Source organism: Fringilla coelebs, assembly GCF_963513975.1.
Source record: "Fringilla coelebs genome assembly, chromosome: 2".
Taxonomy (NCBI): Eukaryota; Metazoa; Chordata; class Aves; order Passeriformes; family Fringillidae; genus Fringilla; species Fringilla coelebs.
In genome coordinates this window covers 9,240,782-9,259,473 of record NC_140029.1, presented here as the reverse complement: position 1 = coordinate 9,259,473, position 18,692 = coordinate 9,240,782, and the positions used below count along the sequence as shown (strand labels likewise).

Here is an 18,692-nt window from a genome sequence, read left to right as displayed (position 1 = left end):
ACGTCTGCAGACCCCATTCCCTCCTCTCCTCTGGTACTCTTCTGCCTGGCAAACTTTCTGCCCAGACAACCACCACTGATTTCTCTCTGTCCATTTCTTCTACCTATTGCTGCTGCTCCAGCTTCACTTCCCATTCCTTCCTTCTCCCAGTCTCTGAAAATTTCCTCTCAATTTCCAGCTCCCATGATGTTTTTGCCAGTTTTTTAAGTGCTTGTGCCTAATGCAAGCTCAGGGAGAGGCATGAGGGCTTCACCCCAGCTCCAACCACTGCAGCGCTCATCTCACAAAACACGGTTCTGCTGTAACGCCCCCATCACTACAAACAGACCAGGAGCCACCTCTGGATTGACAAATCAGACTGTTTTGGACCTCTCCAATAGTATTTTCTCCTTCTGCTTAATGATTTTAATGCTAAATTCTAAAATGAAGACATTTATGAGCCGCTCTATTCTAGATTTTTTGGCATGTGCGAGTCAATTTTTGCACATTTATCCTGCAAAAAAAGGCTTGCAATTGACCTATACTTAATTTTCATTGTTCAGAAATGAGGGACATGGCCAAAAAACCCACTTCACTGCCCCCCAAAATACTGAGTCACCTTGCAAATAATTAGCTGGAGGAAGGGATAGAGGAAGGAAGGACAGTGAAGGGAGAATCAGACCATCTGTCTGCCTTGGAAGAAATGTTTTCTTATTCTTGAAGCAATCTATAAAGCAAAATGTCCTGCAAGTAACTCTTTTGTTGATTTTGTTTTATACTTGTAGGTCAGCAGGGTTTAGGGCCAGAAAAAATGCAAATACCATTCAGCCTAGGTTTTCTGACCTTCAGAACAAACAAGTTGCAGAGACATGTTTGGCCAAGCCATCTTTGAAGTGTAGATACTTCCTGTGTGGGTTTTGTCTTTTTACACTGCTGTGAGTTAGACTGGACCCTGCAAAGGTCTGGGATCTGCACTGTGACTCTGTAAGATTCTCTCTGAATGATGGAGAACACTCATAAAATTCAGGTGGAATTTTCCTGGGTGCAGAAATGGCATAGGGAAGAACTGGAACAAGGCAACTGCTGTAATCTCCTTGCAGTTAACAGACCAAAATGTAGCTGGCAGTACCAGTGTAACTAGCAGGGCATTTTGGCACAGAAATTGTCCCATTTCATATCACAGGCTCTTTTCCTCTATAGACCAAAGGGTTTTCTACCCTGCAATGCCCTGGAGCCAGGGCATAAGTGAATATCCCTGCAGGACAGCCCAAGGCTGTACCAGTTCCCATGAACAGTTAATGAAGGCAATTGCTGCTGAGGTTTTTTCACCCTCTCTGCTTTTTTCTCATACTTCCCTTTCATTTGAGAAAACCAGTGCTAGCTCAAGCCTCTCTTCAGGTGGTGAATTCACTCAAGCCCTCTAAAACCTTACCCTTGCTCAGAGAGCAGAAAGGAAATAATCAGCAAAGACTGCAAACCAACTGTGAGAAACAGTTTCTAAAGTAAATTCCCCTGAGGAGACAGAAAAAGAACCGTGTAGGTTGTGAGCAGCCATCTTCTGACTCAAAATGATGAAAGTTCTCTCAACATCTGTTAGCAATTCATAAAATACTCTCACTCTAACAGGACTGCAAATGGTTAAGTTAATAAGTGGATCACTGTCCACCACTCTTGTTCATCTCACATGATAAATTAAGGACTTTGTAGCAAAGACCTATGGCAACAGGCCAGAAGAAATTATGACAAAATCAGCTTGTACAGGACAGCAACATGAGCTGCAGTGAAATTCTGCTTACAGAGTTGATGCTCAGTGTCCCAGTATTAGCTTGTATTCACTTTATAGGAAGCCTCTGAAGGTTACAGTCTCTGCTACAGTTGTTGCTGCACCTGGAAAGGAGCCACTTCCCTGCCATTTCACATCCTCTGAGGCAGGCAGCTGGGTCTGTGTTGCAAACTTAGCCAGGAACCTTGCATCAAGGTAGTCATTGTTGTTGGTAATTTAATGAATGTCCCATTGCCTGTATTTGCATGAATCTGTTGGATGATCAGCTGGTACCACTGTAAAAGCCATCACATGGAATGAACTGACTGTCTGGGGACTGCAGGTTTGTTGTGCAGCCTCCCACCACTGCCTGGGGCATTCCAGCAGCTTTTGCCCAAGCAAACACTCTGAACCCCCCAAGGTCTCCTCCTGGGTAACCACAGTGATGTGGGTGTTGGCCTGAGCATTGCAGCACAAAGCAAATAGAGCCGTGTATTTACAGCATTTCCCACTGTTCCTTGTTTGTAGCCTGCAAAAAGACAATATCCTATTAAAGCCCTTTATGCACTGCTGCCCCCTATAAGTGCTTAATGCTCAAAAACCTCCCGTGGGGATGGGGTGCTGAACTGTGAGTGAGCAGGGTACAGGCAGCAGTGACAGATTAGTAGATTAGTTTCTTTGTAGAAACATCTGGGGAAAGATCTTGAAGTGCGAGGATTACAGAATGGTTTGGGTTGGAAGAGGACCTTGAAGATCATCTCACTCCAACCCTCCTGTCATGGTCAGGGACAATTTTCACTGGACCAGGTTGCTCAGAGTCCAGTCCAGCCTTACCTTGAACACTTCCAGGGATGGGGCAGCCACAGCTTCTCTGACAACTTGTCCCAGTATCTTACCACCCTCACTGTAAAGAGTTTCTCCTTTATAGCTAATCTAAACCTGTCTGTCAGTTTGAACCCATTCCCCTTGTCCTGTCGCTCCAGCTCTTGGGAAGAGTCTTGCTCCATCTTTCTTGTCAGCTCCCTACAGATACTGGAGGGCCACAATTAGGTCACCCCAAATCCTTCTCCTCTCCAGGCTGCACAATCCCAGTTCTCTCAGCCTTTCCTCACAGCAGAGCTGCTCCATTCCCCTGGATCATCCTAGTGGCCTCCTCTGGGCTCTCTCCAAGGTCAGTGTGTGTGCCCTGGTGGCCAAGAAGGCCAAGGGCTCCTGGCCTGTGTCAGGAACAGTGTGGCCAGCAGGAGCAGGGAGGTCACCCTTCCCCTGCCCTGGGCACTGCTCAGGGCACACCCTGAGTGCTGTGCCCAGCTCTGGCCCCTCGGGTTGGGAAGGACCTCGGGACACTGGAGCACATCCAGAGGAGGCAGCGAGGCTGGAGAGGGGCTGGGAACACAAACCCTGTGAGGAACCTCTGAGGGAGCTGGGGGTGCTCAGCCTGGAGTAAAGGAGACTCAGGGGTGACCTTATCACTCTCTACAGCTCCCTGAACGGTGGCTGCAGTCACCTGGGGCTGGGCTCTTTCTCCAGCAGCACTGACAGAACCAGAGGACACAGTCTCAAGCTGTGCCAAGGGAAATACAGGTTGGATATCAGGAAAAGGTTTTTTTACAGAAAGAGTGATAAAGTTCTGGAATTGTCTGCCTGGGGAGGTGGTGGGGTCACCGTCCCTAGATGTGTTTAAATAAAGATTGGTGTGGCACTGTGTGCCAGGGTTTAGTTGAGATGTTAGGGCTGGGTTGGACTTGATGATCTTGAAGGTCTCTTCCAACCCAGTGATTCTGTGAATTCTGTGAATTCTGTGATGTCCTTCCTATGCTGGAACCCCCAGTGCTGGACTCAGCACTGCAGATGGGGTCTCAGCACTGCAGAGCAGAGGAGCAGAATCCCTTCCCTCACCTGCTGCCCATGGTGCTGTTGATGCAGCCCAGGCTGTGGCTGACATGATGTCAGACACTGTATGAGTCTGAGCTTCTGAGACTGGGTGGAAAAACCAGCATCCCCCAACTGTTCACACTGCATGAAAAATCTGCATTTCTCAGATGAGTCAGAGGGTGATAGATACAGGCAACTGACTACTAGGAAAATTTACCAGACACACTTGCATTTATGTAAGCAACAGAAACCAGCCCCAAACCCAAGAAAATTATGAAAGCCTTCATGTCACTTTCAAGCCATTTACAAAGACTAAGCTGTAACCCATTAAGATGCCACTTCCCCTTTAGAAGTAACAGATGTTCCCTCCTTATTTAGGTAGTGCCCACAGCCCTTTTATTTCTTTCAAGCTACTGGCTCTTCCCCTACCAAAGAATGAAAACACTGTTCATTGCCAGGTAATGGGGACAGTTTTTGCATTTTGCAATTGCATAAGGAACAGTATCAGCAGAGAAAATACTGGCAGGGCGAGCTGGCAAAGAGCTGCCTTACATGCCAAGTATTCACTGCTGCTGAGGAAAGTGTGCATGGGAAAGGTTGCCCAGGACTTTGCACACCTTGTAAATGTCACACATGCAACAAAGGGAACCTTTCACCTCATTGTTTTGTTCTCCACCCAACTCAAGAATGCTCTCATCTTTTAAAAAGCTAATAGAAACAATTTCTTGCTAATACAATTATCAAACTTTCTTCTCTTCCATCCATACCTGAAAAAATATTTTATAATGTTGTTATTTTCATTTTCATCATTTCAACTTTTCATTTTCATCATTTCAACTTTTCATTTTCATCTTTCAACTTTCTTCTCTCTGACTTCTAGCTCAATGTGACTCAGTGCTGTGAGTAAAGTTTCTAAGTAGGAAAGTCCCTACCCCTCCATTATTTTCCTCCCAACAGCCAGCACCAAGATACTAATGAAAATCTCATGACTGCTTCGGTGTCCCAACACGACTGGACCATGACTGGTCATTAAGTAAAAACAATTCACATGTTCAGCAATGACCTTCCTCAGAGGCTTCATCTCTGTCCTCATCCTGAGACACCTGTTGGGCACAAATTCCATTCTAGGACTGCTGGATTTGGAGTACCTGATATTACTTTGTGTTCCTAGGACTTCTTGTGTCCATCCATTGCAGTTCCCTCTCCACAGTCAAGCTGAATGGCTTTGAGACTGTAGTTGGGATTTTCTTTAATGTTTGAATAACATCCAGCAAAGCTGGGCATTGTTTCAAACCTGGTGCTTCTGGATGATGCAGTAATAATACTGTGAGAATAACAATACTACTGCTACTGCTACTACTGTTCTGGAGAGCCAGAAACACACACATTGCAGTGGCTACAGTTTGAGCAAGACCCAAGGTTGATTTCCAAATTAGGCTTATTTGTTTAATCTGTTTTCCTAAAGAAATGAGACAGGAGCTGAGGGAATGAACAGATTACTGGAAAAGGGAGGGATAGAGACCAGGTTTTGTAAATTCAGATGTATGTCAGGGTTGGCTCTATGGTTGGAGTGTGGAAAATAAGAAGTAAATTGGAAGCTCAATTCTTTCTTCAGTTTCTGTTTCAGCTGTTGGTGTTTTTCTTGCCCCTTCTTACTGCCTCTCTGCTTTGCTTTCCTCAGTTTCAAGTTTGCTTATAAAAGAGAAAGTAATTAGGAGATTGCACAGCCTCTTGACCAGCTGCAGTGGATGAATGGAGGAGGCTGGCAAGATGTAACACCGACTTTATATTTAATACACTGACATCTGTTCAGTATCAGTAGATCTCATTCTTGTGATCTAACCCATGTCAGTCCTGTGTCTCTTCTCAAGGGAAGGCATTTTAAGTAGTTGCAACGCTGATATTAAAAGTATGTTAAGCATGAGTACAAAGATTTCCTTCAACTGAGCCCAACAGGTAATGCCAAACCAGCCCAAGTCAGAAGATGGGTGGGTGACTGTCACAGCCAGCTCACAGCTATGCCCTGACTCTGGAATTGCCAGTGGGGAAAAAGAGGAGCATCTGTGGGATACCTGCCAGCCAGCAAAGACAGGCAGTTGGCAGCCTAGTGTTTCCTGGAGGCTGTGACAGTTTCTAAGAAAATAAGGGTTTCAAAGAAGAATGGCACAACCATAATTGCCCCTGGCTATTGTGTAACAAATTTCTGTTATGTGCCATAACTACGACTTCTAAGCCTGCAGGCAGGGCATTTTCACCCTTGGCTCACCCACCACCAGCCACCCCAGCCCACTGCTCACTGCTGCAGCTGTCCTGGAACCAGCAGCAGCAGGACTGCCTGTTCAGAGAGGTCTGGGCTTGCTTCATGTGGAGCAGCCCTTGGAGAGCAAACAGAAAAGCATGCATTTTCCACTTGCTATTCAAACAAAGCCTAAACTTCACACAGACACACACACACCCCAAAGGCAGCTGTGTAAGTTGCTTATGATATCAAAGCAATGCTACAAAGAGATGAGCTTGGAAGATCTCAGCTCTGATCCCTAAGCCTCAGCTGATCCAGACATAAACTTAAAATTAAATCTTCTCAATTCTTTCCTTTCTAAAGCCAGCTTTTGCAAAGTTTTTCCCTACAAAAAATTAATTTCAACTACTACTCAGAGGACCTGTAATGAGTGCCATGAAATAGGGAACTATAATTTGCTCACATCACCAGACCACCCAGCTACTACTGTGCCTACTGTTTAATTTCCTGAAACATTTAACTCAGGCATGGACACTTTACAGCTATTACAGCATTCATCTGTGAGGTTCTTACATAGTCATGAATATATTTCAGACTAACAAATGACCTCACTTGAAACCCTTCAGTAGATTCTTGTGAGATTTGGCCAGACTACTTTCAACAGCTGCTGTAGAAGCCCACACAGAGGAAAAAAAAAAAAACCCCAGAGTTACTGACAGAGGTTGGATAAAGTCATGACTGCTTGGAGCAGAGTGCTATGAGCACCAGTAAAAACAGCCACAAACTTGCTGTTACCTCCCCCTCTCACTTCTGCTGGCTAATATCTAAATGCTGAATTGTATTATCTCTCTTTGGATATTCGTTTGTAGGAGCACTGTTGAAGTCCTTGTCTTGACACATAGACATTAGTGAAGTGGAAATAAGCAACAAGAGACGAAATTTTAAATTAAAAAAAAATTAGACTCAAAATTGTTAGAAATATGGATAAATAAAAAAGGAATGAACACATTTAGAAATATATATATGTGTGCGTATGAAAGTTCCATAGCTACTTTTTTGTCAAATAAGGACCTAATTTTATTCATCCTCTTCCCCCAACCTCTAATTTTACCCAGCTGGTTGTGAATAAACACTGAATAACAGATGCCTCAACAATTGCAGTAAACTCTACAAAATCATAGAGAAGGGGATGTTTGATTTCTTCCTAAGGTGATTCCATGTGTGGATGTTTTGCAGTTAGGATGATAATGTTTCATACTCCAGGAGGTGCTGTTCAGAAATTGTTCTAATTTACATCCAGCCTAGGCCTGTGAGGAAGAGAACCTGCTGACTAGAAAGCAATTTGAATGTGTTGCAGCTGAGCCAGTTCAGTCCATCTCACCACCATCCTCTCTGCATGGGGCATTTTGATGGCTTTGATTCTGAACTCTGTCTATGCTGTGAAGCCTCATAAGCATAGATTACAAACTCTAATAGTAATTTACATATTGGTAAAACTGTAAAACTGTACCTATAGTAAAACTGTAGCATTTCAAGATGTCAGTGTCACTACAAAACTTGCCTTTCCATCTCTTCTGCTTCAAGAACTTGTGCTCTGTAACCCCAGTAGCTCCTTTGCATGAGGCTAAGCGCAAACACAAACCATAATGACCAGGGAGGTGTTTCTGTGACTCTTATTCCCCTTTTCAAGTCATTTTAGATCAGACATCGGATGGTAGTTTTAGTGGTGTTTGCAGCTGTCATTCCAGCAAGACCCTGTTTCTTTTTAGAAAACTTTTATGTAACAAACACAGCTGCTGCCTGCTACATATGCTTCCTGAGTCTGAAAACAGATCCTTGGTGGAACATGGGAGCTAAAACCCCCAGTTACTCAATGATGATTTAGATTCATCAAAATAGAAAAATCACCCTCAGTGTGTGGTATTTTCAGGGTCCCCAGACGGAGAAGGAAGGAATGAATCTGACTCCATGTTCTTAGAAGGCTAATTTATTATTTTATGGTATTGTATTATATTGTATTAAAGAATGCTATACTAAAACTATACTAAAGAATAGAGAAAGGAAACTTACAGAAGGCTTAACAAGATACTAATGAAAAACTCATGACTGCTTCAGAGTCCCAACACAACTGGACCAGGATTGGTCATTAAGTAAGAACAATTCACATGTTGGATAAACAATCTCCAACCACATTCCAAAACAGCAAAACATTGGAGAAGCAAACGAGATAAGATTGTTTTCCTTTTTATCTGAGGCTTCTCAGCTTCCCAGGAGAAGAAATCCTGGTGAAGGGATTTTTCCAGAAAATATGGCAGTGACATCAGTGGTCATGTGGTGTTTGGCTGCGGCTTTCTTCGAGGAAGGGGGGAGAGAAACCATTCCATACACAACCAATGCCCACAGATCCCTTACCTGGCAGGGACCCAGCAGGCAGAGCAGCTCACAGGCAGCACAGTATAAATGTGACTGCATGGCTTTGGAGCCATGGTACAGCTGGGTTTATTGCTGCATTTGCAGGATATCATCTCTGAGCTGATACTCCCTGAGAGACCAACTGGTGCTGGCTTTGAGGTGGGAAGATCCAGCAGCACACAGGCAGAACTTCCTGACTCGGGATATTCTGATGGGGGTGTCAGCTGGCTCTGTGCATTTATCAGCACCATGATTGTGCTAAAAACTCCCTCTCTAAATGAAATGGGAACAAAATGACCTGGTCAGACTGCACAGGAGGCAGCAAGGCACATCCCAATAATCAGGTAAGAATTGCTCATTACAGGAGCCACTCTCTGTAACAGAGCAAACCCTGTCTGTCTCTGTATGGCAGCCACTGCTCTGATGCATGCAGGCTACCAGGAGCTAACAGTTTCTCTTTTGCTATATTTAAAATATCAGTGTGCTGACATTCACATCCAGCTCCACGTGGCTTAGCTGCAAGCTGGGATTTCAGTGGTTCCTGTGAGTGCCTTAGATTGCATGAATCTGAGCTGAAGACACCAGACTTTGCACTGGTAGCACAGATAGAGTGTAATGGGATCACAGCCATCAGAAAGGTAACGAGTGACTGGCAGACATCCAGCAGACAATAAGGAAAGTAACAAAGCTGCTCCCCTACTTCCATTTTCACACTTCTCTGTTTACATTACCAAAACCTTTGTGGGAAGAACAGCAGGTGTCTTTCATCATGAAATCATACATGGGGACACACAGTGCCCTCTACATGGGCTGTACCTTAACACAAACCTTTCTGTCCTGGTAATAAATTCCCCATTGTTAACCATAACTCAAACCCCTGATTGCCACAACAAAGAAAATATGTATTGATAGAAAATACCAGTGAAATGTTGTGGCCTTTCATGGTCTGCAATTCATAGATTTATCCTTGAAACTACTTGGAAAAGCAGATAATGTTCAGCATTTGTTAGGAGAGTTAAAAGTAGCTCTGTGTACCTACAGAGGATGGGGAAAAGAAAAACGGAAAACAAGCTAAGTTTACTAGGACATGATGCAGAATGAAAATACTTTTCCCAGAGTTTCATAATAATCTTTCCGTAGTAAAAAAGCTTTAACTTGTACCATGAAGGTTCACAATAGGGTAAAGGTGTGAGAAATAGAGGTGTAAGAAACTTTCAAGCCTGGAACAGGATTTCTACAAAGTTTTGTCTCTAAAAGGCATCTTCAATGTATTTCCCAAGTTCTCACTATTGTAAACAAGTGAAAGGAAATAAGAGGAATTTTTTTCTCAGTTACTTTTTATATTGATAAAGAACACAAAGCAAAAATACAACTAAGGCAAAACTTTATTTTTTTTTGGTAGAAAGAAAAATTAAACAGTCATATAATTAAGCAGTATTTCGTAGGGTTCTTCTGCAGGAGGACCTTCACCAAGCCTCATTAAGCTGATAGTCCTACTCAGTGCATCTGGTTTTCAAGTAAAGCAAAAATACCAAATGAGATTACAAGTAGCTATGTGGATTATTTCTTCTGATCATTGCACCTCAATACCCTTGACAGGGGCACAACAGCCACTGCTGTTTTTACTCACCCACTTCTTGAACCATACTGACAATACCAAACCTTTCTCTAGTTGCTGCCCCACGTTTTTTCACATTGCACAATCCCAAATATGAGTGAAATGAATGTATTTTTGTCAGTTCCACAATTTGGCTCTTGGATGCTGGAACTTAATTCAGAAATTTCTATCCTAACCCAAATAATGCTTAATTATTAATCTACATTTGAAGGTCAGTACAACATACACACACATTTTCACACAACACTTGCCTTTGGCAAATGCAGCATTACAGTATTAATTTTACTTGCACTTCGGTAAAAGCAGAATTTTAATTGTCTGCAAAGCAAGATACTTTGAACATTATTGTAAACTGCACATACACAGGGCTCCTTCTGTAGTGTCACACCAGCTACACATAGACACAATTTAAGCAGTAAAATATTCTTTAGCTTGCTCTTTGCACAGGACTCTTGTCTCATACCCAAATAGTTATCTGAAAAACAACCCAAACCAAACAAAACTGCATGATAGTGCTTTAATATTCATTTCTTAAAATTCAAAACAGCCCTACAATACTGTTAGGCTGTTACCAGTCTCTTTCAAAGACATACAGTATAAACAAAAAATTCTGTCCTTAAGCAGCATCTGAGAAAACAACTTAATGCAGCTGCCACTTAGTGGCAGCAATCATTTAGGCATTTTTGGTATTGATACATCTCTTTATCATATAATTTGTGCATTTATCAACAAAAATGTAGGCCCCAATCCAGCAAATACTTGCAGGTGTGCAAATGCTTTTCTTCCATATGGAATATTTCAAGTTAAGACTCATCAGATGAGCAAAGTTAAGAACTTGCATAAATCTTTAAAGGAGGGGAATTCTTAGTGCTGAAAACTTAACTGTTTTATCTCACAGGACTAAGATCCAATTAAAGACTTAGAGAATGTAGGAGAACTCCTATAAAGAATAGATATGTTACTTTGATAAATGCTTTCAAAGCTGACAAGAGCCTCTAGAAATGTCTGTGCCTTCCCACTGATCACTTTAATCCTACCTGGAGTATGGGTGCAGTAATAGTGCCCTGGCTCCTGGCTACTGCATGAGGAATCAATAAAGTGCTTGTCACAAATTCTGTAATCATGGAATAAGATCAAATTTAAGTACCTTCAGAATGTTTTCAGATTTATAAATGATGAATTAAGGGCTGGTGTCAGATCCCCAGCATGTTTCCCTGAATTGCTAAAAAATATTATGCTCTTCATTTGAAGACAAATTAGAATTCTGCTAAGACTGGGTATATTTCACCTCTGTCCCAGCAAAGTCCTCCTCTGCCTCCAGGGGGAAAGCTTACCTGGATTTAGTGTCCATGTAAACGTTCATGCTTGACAGAAAAGTGATGCTCATGCAATTTCACAAGCACCTGCATTCCAAAGGAGAGTTTGCTTTGTTTAACCAAGCATGGAGAACCAGTATTGTTTACAGAATATCCACTCTGAATTGTTTCATAATTTTTTCCTAAAGGCACCATAATCCTGAGAGGTCTTGCTTGCCCTTTGACATTTCCTTTGATGCATTTTGTTCCTCTGGAATAAAATAACTTTGATATTAGCTTTGACATAAATTCTACTGATCTTTGAGGCAACTTCTCATTAGCATACTTCTAAATATTTAAATTACTAAAATTTTCTTTTCAGATAGATAGATATTATATATATATTAAATTTTTTTGCTAGCTTTCAGATAACTAATCTATGAGAACTGGCTTAGACTGTATGCTCTCTGTAGAGAACTTCTGTATGCTGCTCATACAGAAACAAATAATAGTTTGAAATATTTAGCCATGAGTTAGGATGATTTATTTTTTAAAGGCTTCGGTGTTGCTTCTATCTCTCTCCCAGTCAGCTACAGGATAATAGCAACAGCAAACACATTGACAATGCAGTTCATGGTTCGGTTTTCCCATCTCACTGTGCAGGTTCCTGGAAGAGATTATTGCAAAATTAAAATAGAATTCCATTGTCTTTACTACAGTCACTTTATTGAAGTGTAAATGATGCCAGATTAGTATGAATTATTTAAGTTGCAATTTAAGGGAAATAGTAGTATGTCAGCTAGACTATAAAAAAACCAAAATCCTCAAAACCTTTTTATTAACTTATACATTGTTTGCTACCTAATATGAGACTTGTGAGCTTAAGAAAGTTAACAGGAAAACACTATTCCAGTATCTTTAAAAGTTGGACTTGCAAAAATCCTTGAAATCCCCATACTGAAACTGGCATGACAATCAGACAAGAAATCAGAAAAGGAACTGGATCAAATATATTCCAGTGTATTTACTTTCTGCTTTCTTCCTCTTCTGTTGTATCCATGCCTTACAAGCAAAAGAAATATGAAGACTAAACTGTGTTTACTTAACTTTATATTATGATTGATTTTTTAAACTTGGTTGACTTTTTGAGGCCCTCTCTGATTTTTAAATTTAAACCTTGGCTCAGTCCTCTAAAAAGACCTTTCTGGATCTGTGACAGACAACAAATTATTTTAATATTGTTTCCCTGTGATAGTCTCAACCTGTGAAAAAATTTATTTAGAACTAATTTTGAAGCAATATAATGCATCCAAAACCTGGTTGACAGTTACACCACTGAAACACATATGGTGAGTATGTGTATAACTATTTCTATTTTTTACTAAGTTCTTTTCTCCTCCAAAGTAGCTGTCCCCTCACAGCAGGCAGATATGTTTAGGGCTATCCACATGTATTTACTGTGAGCAACATTTCCTGCCACTTCAGCTGAGAGAATTAAATGTTTTGACCCCTGTTTCAGAATGAAAGGCTTTTCTATTCCTGCTCCTCATAATTTACAAAGCAACTGCTCTCAATGCCTGCACTGACTGATAACATTTTTGCTGGGATTGTAAACAAGTGCCTCATTCTCAAAATTACTGCTTCCACTGCCATTCCCAAAAACATTCAACCCAACGACTACAACTGAGCAAGAAGTAACATTTCTCTTGTTACAAATTTTCTGTTTGAATGGGGATATTTACCATCAGTTGTGGTATCCCAGAAGCATGAGCTTGCTGTGTGAAGACCAGCTCCACTCCTCTGCATCACTGCACAGGTAACTGCAAGATACACCCATAAAACTAGAGAATTAAAGCAGAAGTGAATCATTCATCATTTACAAACTGCAACCTGTATTATGTTTCCAAAGGGCTGGCACGTGGCATTCAGCTAAGACAAAACCTTTTTTGACAACCCCTTTGGCCCCAGTATTTTCCTCAAGAACTTGTTACTCATTTCGTGATTATTTTTACTCACATGAAGACAACAGCTTGAACAAAACGCTGGCTAATAGGATTATGGGTTTTATCTTTTAAACTACTTAGACAGGCTTGTGCCTCTCAGAATGGGATTGCAGGTGCTGTCCTCACAGGTACAGCAGAAGTCACGTTTGATGAAAGTTGTGTCCCAAAAATATTTGTTGACCCCTCTCTGAAACCACACTCCATCAATGTGCAGCTTTTCTAGACTGACCTGCAATGGTCATAAAACCTCTGACAACCTGAGGCCAACACTTGGAAAACAGAACAGAGTGCAAACACTTGCTATTACATTAACACTCCACAAAAGGACCAAAATGGGTTAAATTTTCTTATTTACCTTTTTCCTTCCACATGTATACACATAAATATAATGGGACATGACTTTGCACACAGACTAAAGTCTTCCAGATGTCTCTAGAGGAGGCCTAATCTGATTGAAAATTTTATTAAAGATAGCAATTTTTTCCTGAACTGATACTAAAAGGTTGATATAATTGTCTTGGGGCTGCTTAACAATCATGAAAGACCAAACATGTAATCTGTGTTAAGTGTTGCCAGCGTGCTTAGCCCAGGTAAAACTGCCACAGCTTTACCACAGGTATTTCTAAAAATCTCTGTAACAGAAGAGTTCAGGTACCTGCTCTGTTTTGTTTACAGCATTCCTCTGAACCTCAGCAATTATTTATTGTGACTGCCAGTGCTACAAGTAGAGTTGTTTGTACTTACCAATGTACTTATAGGTTTTCCCAAGTTTCACCAGATGGGTCAATGACTGTTCCACTATAGCAGCAGTCCATTGGTTGACTTTGTTGTGATTATAATCTGCCTTGCCTAAAACATTTTCTATGCACTAGAACAGAGGGGAAAAATAGTTACTGTAAACACACTTCAAAATGTAGAATTATAATATGTTCTGCATAACCTGAGGGATATTTTTCTGGCAGTTAGGTTACTTCGAATCACTCAAGCTCATTAGGTATCAGCTGCTGAATGGGAAGTAAATTACCCTTCTTGGAAATTTATTTTTAGTATCTATTTACCACAATATTACAGGTATAAAAATGACTAAACATTTCTAGCAGGAAAGGCCTTAGCCATATGTTTTAGGTACCAAGTGAATGGATCTTTTTGCCAGTAAAGATCCCACTGTTCCTAATGACTGCCAGCTCCAGTTTGGCTTTCAGAAGCTGCTGTAATGGGGATGGCACTTCTCAAATCAATAATATCAGCTTGGACTGGCCAGCCTGTCAGAGCATATAACCAAAAGTCCAAAACCTTCAGAGACAGAGTGACAACAGTAAAGTGCACATCCCTGCTTAAAAGACGGGGAAGATACTCAAGGGTCATATCTTGCAGCACAAGAAACAGCTGAACTGTTGGAAAATTGGATGTTCTCCCACAGCTACAGATTGGCAAACACTTCCTTAAACTTGAAAGGATTGAACAAAAATCCTTCTCTCAAATTGTAACCCTTAAATTGCATTCTCTGCTCTTGGGAAACTTATGTGCTGATGGATACTTCTTAAAGCTGAGGAACTCACTTAAGAAACACACACCTGGAAAAGGTAAGGGAAGTAAAACTGTGTTCTGTGATTCAGTAAGAGGTATCCCGTGCACTAATCCCCCACTAACAGGCTGTGTAAGAGACCTGTGCCCCAGATTTTGAAAAGCCCAGTTAATTCTGACCACGCTCTGTAAAAAACTGGCCAAAGGAGTGAGTCAGTGGAAACAGTCGCAAAACACAGTAGAAGACAGAAGAGGGACAAGACCCCTCAGGGATTTTGGTCCTTCCAGAGATGTACCCAGTGCTGGAGCTTCTTGGCCCTGGTTAAGCTTCCAATCAGAGGTAGAAACACTTGGCTTTACTCCCAGTGTCTGGAGACTGTGTCACACTGTATTTGGCTTTACAGGGCGGGGGCAGTTACATAAAGGGCTGAACTATTGTTTATCTAACATCCAGAGCTTGCTGCTGTGTACTGGAGCAGCTTCAAAAAGTGCAGGTGGGAAAGGACCTGCAGAGTCCCTCTAGAAATCCCCATCTCAAAACGCTAATTTCCCTACAAAACCTGAGAGCATCTGTGAGCCACAGGCTTCTCATTAATCACTTTCTAGTTACTAGGTATTTAATTTACCCTATCAGACTACACAGTTTCATCCTATTCTTTCTCTGCAAAAAATGTATTTTAAAAGCTAGAACAAGGAGCTCATAGAGTGCAACCTCCCACACATGCCAAGGCTAACTTCCAAGTCTGATAGCATTGTCCAAGGCCTTGTCCAGTCAAGTTTTAAAAATCTCTAAGGATGGAGACTTTGCAAGCTGCCCCTACAAGCTCTCCAGTGATTAGCTTCTCTCCAACTGGATAAAGGGGAAAAAATAAATTGGAGGGAATTTCCCTTGCAGCTTGTGACTGTTACCCTGACTCTTTCCACTGTAAGGCAAATCTGGCTCCCCTCTCATCTATCTCCTCCTCTTTAGGTAGTTGAAGGCATCAATTAGATGAAGCTTAAAGCAGCTCCAAGTTAAACTCTGCCTTTATATAAATACTATTTCTATGTAAGTTTATATTTATCTGGGATGGTCAAGGAAAATAACTGCTTTTACTACTGTGCAAGGTATGGTAAAGAATTTCTTCAAAACACAGCTGCTAACAAAAACCTACCTCCTTAACTATGTTGTGGGCCTCATCAGCATTGAAGATCATCTGCAATAGAAATTAATTATTATTATTATTTCTGCCAGAAAAGTAAACAAATTATAGTTTTACTCTACGCCACACATAACAATTAGGCCTTGTGTCTGGTTATTTGCATTGTAGTCCGTTAGTATAATTTTTAAATCTTCCTTTTTTTTCCTCGCCTCCATACATTTGTTATTTAGCATTGCTTTTCTAGTGATGTTTGAGGGGGGGCCAAAAACTCAGACCTCAGTGAACTTTGAAACAGGTTCACTTTACGTTTTCTGTAAAGATTAAATTCCACCATATCTATGCTTGTCACAGGAATATTCTCCAGGAAAAATTAAATGACTTTTTTTTTCCCTCTGGGTCTTGATCCCTGTTTTTACTGGAGCCACAAACTTGCTAACCCACGGGTTACATCTTGCTTCCCAAGGGCGACACACTGTTTTGTAAACCTAATATGTGAAAGACTGGTTTGCACAGTCATTACCTTACCCAAGCACCTTTCCCAAGCGCAGGAAAAGCTTGCAGGTTTTAATTGCTGCTGTTTTCTACTCCTTCCTGCTCGTGGGCTCTTGGCTTGGCCCACTACGGACCCATGGCACATTCCCTTGTGCCACCCGCCTCTCCACAGCCATGAACCCCCAACACTCGGGCAGGGGCAGAAACCTCCAGGGCATTCATATTTAAGTTGCTTGGAGTTTTGGTTGATTTTTCAATGAAAACCGGTGGCCAGAGCCCTGAAGCGGTGTCCGGAGAGGGATCGGCTCCTCCGCTCGAATAGGCAGGACCAGCCCGGGGCGCTGACCGGGCCCGGCACTTCCCGGGATTTTCCCCTGGAAATCGGTTTTTTCCCTGGAAAAATGGCCGCGGTCTGACAGCCCCAGCGGCAGCGCCCCGCGCCGCGGCTCCTTCCCGGTGGGAACATCCACCCCGCGGCCCCGGGCAGCGCCGCTCGGCCCCGGCCCCTCAGGCACGGCGGGTCGGGCGGGCGGAGGGCCCCGGGCACAGCGCCGGGCGAGGCGGCGGCCCTACCTCATCGTTGTGGGGGTGAAACTCCTCCATGGCCCCGGCGCGGGCGGCAGCCGTTCCGGCAGCGGCGGCAGCGGCGAGTCCTGCGCGGCTCCGCCTCCACCGGGCGGGCCGGGCCGGGCCGAGCCGGGCGGGGCTCCGCCGCGGGCCGGACTCGCTCGCGGCGCGGGGCCGGGAGCGGCCCTGCCGAGCCGGGAAGGGAAGGAATGGAAAGGTCCCCAACACAGCAAGGACAGGAACGTGTTGGAGCGACTCCAGAGGCGGCCAACAAGTTGGTCAAAGGAAGGGAGGAAAGGATGAGAGAGTTGGGATTGCTCAGCCGGGACAAGAGAAGGCTTGGGGTGAGCCAACGGCGGCCATCCAGTGCCTGCAGGGAGCCTAAAGGAAAGAGGGGGCAAGACTGTTTACAGAGCATGCGGTGACAGGACAAGGAGGAATGATTTCAAACGGAGAGGGCAGGTTTAGATTAGATATTAGGAAAAAAATTCTTCCCTGCTCGGCTGGTGAGGCTCTGGCACAGGCTGCCCAGAGAAGCTGTGGGTGCCCCATCCCTGTTGAGGGCCAGGCTGGATGGGGCTCCGAGCAACCTGGGCTAGTGGAAGGTGTCCCTGCCCGTGGCAGGGGGGTTGGAACAAGATGGTGTTTAATGTCCCTTCCAACCCAAAGCATTTTATGATTCTGTGCCTGTCTCTGAGCGAGTGCTCCTCCCCGGGTTCATCCTCCGGGCACAAGGGACAGCCGGGCAGCCGCCGGGCAGCCCGGCACAGGCACCGCCACCGCTCACGGGGTGAGCACAGTCCCTCCTAACAGCCGAGAATTTTCCTCTGTTCTGTTGCTGCTCTTGGGAAATCCCTTACTGGACATCAAAAAACTCCCCCAGAAGCGGCTACTCCAGAGGAGCTGTCACACCCCTCTGCCTTCTGTGTTCCCCTTTCCCTCTGCTCGGAATGAATTTGTGTCAACTTTCCGGGCACAAAGTTACCATTAGTTACCAATAATGTTGCCACCAAAGTTACAAAAAGGCTAATTTAAGTTCTGGTTCCTTAAATTCTACTTCATTACAGAGAATTGATCCTGAGTTTTATTTCACTCAATACACACACACACACACACATATATATATAAATACATCAATAATTGCTCAATATATATGGAAATAACTCCTGGGAATTTTTATCCACAGCCAGCAGGATTCAGGCTGGAACTGCAGAGCAAGGCAGCCTCCATTTTGACAAATACAGTGCATGTGTTAAGCAAGAAAAAGTGGATTCAGGAGCATCATGTCTCAGACCCAAGATTCTCAAGAACTTAAGAATCTTGGGTCTGAGACATGATGGGAATTGAGCATATCCCATATTAGGCATAGAAGTACTCTCTTTTTCACCACTAACCTACTATTTTTCAGCCAGTCTGTCCCATTTTGGTTAAGCTAGTAAAGTAATATTTATTTCCTTCTTAGTCATCTTCAAAAGGATTCATGTCAGTGGACAGGTGAGAGGACATTCTCTGAATATGCTCCAAAGCTGTATGTTATATTTGCTAGATTTGCATGTCTTTTGTTTCCAGCTAAGAGAAAATATAAAACAACAAGAAATGCACAGGACAGCTGTGGACCTTTGCACACAACTGCAGAAAGAAGAGCTGTGTCCTGGGATGTGGCTGATCCCACCCAGCAACTGCAGAGATTTATTGCACCAGACATATTTCAATAAAACAAAAGGTCGCTGTCTTGCTTAAATCCATGGTTTTCTTTTGTTGAGGTGTTTTTAGTTCCACAGTTT

At 43.0% G+C, this 18,692-nt stretch overlaps 1 protein-coding gene across 1 annotated transcript; it reads right to left on the bottom strand.

Annotated features, from left to right (window-relative positions):
* Window positions 1-9,634: 9,634 nt before the first annotated feature.
* Window positions 9,635-17,018, bottom strand: DYNLT3 (dynein light chain Tctex-type 3). Its single transcript, XM_084226290.1, has 5 exons — window positions 16,915-17,018; window positions 15,862-15,903; window positions 13,928-14,051; window positions 12,923-13,000; window positions 9,635-11,847 (listed from the first exon to the last, which is right to left on the bottom strand). The coding sequence occupies exons 1-5, from the start codon at window positions 16,942-16,944 to the stop codon at window positions 11,771-11,773; spliced, it is 351 nt and encodes a 116-aa protein (XP_084082416.1). The 5' UTR covers window positions 16,945-17,018; the 3' UTR covers window positions 9,635-11,770.
* Between the last annotated feature and the right edge of the window lie 1,674 nt (window positions 17,019-18,692).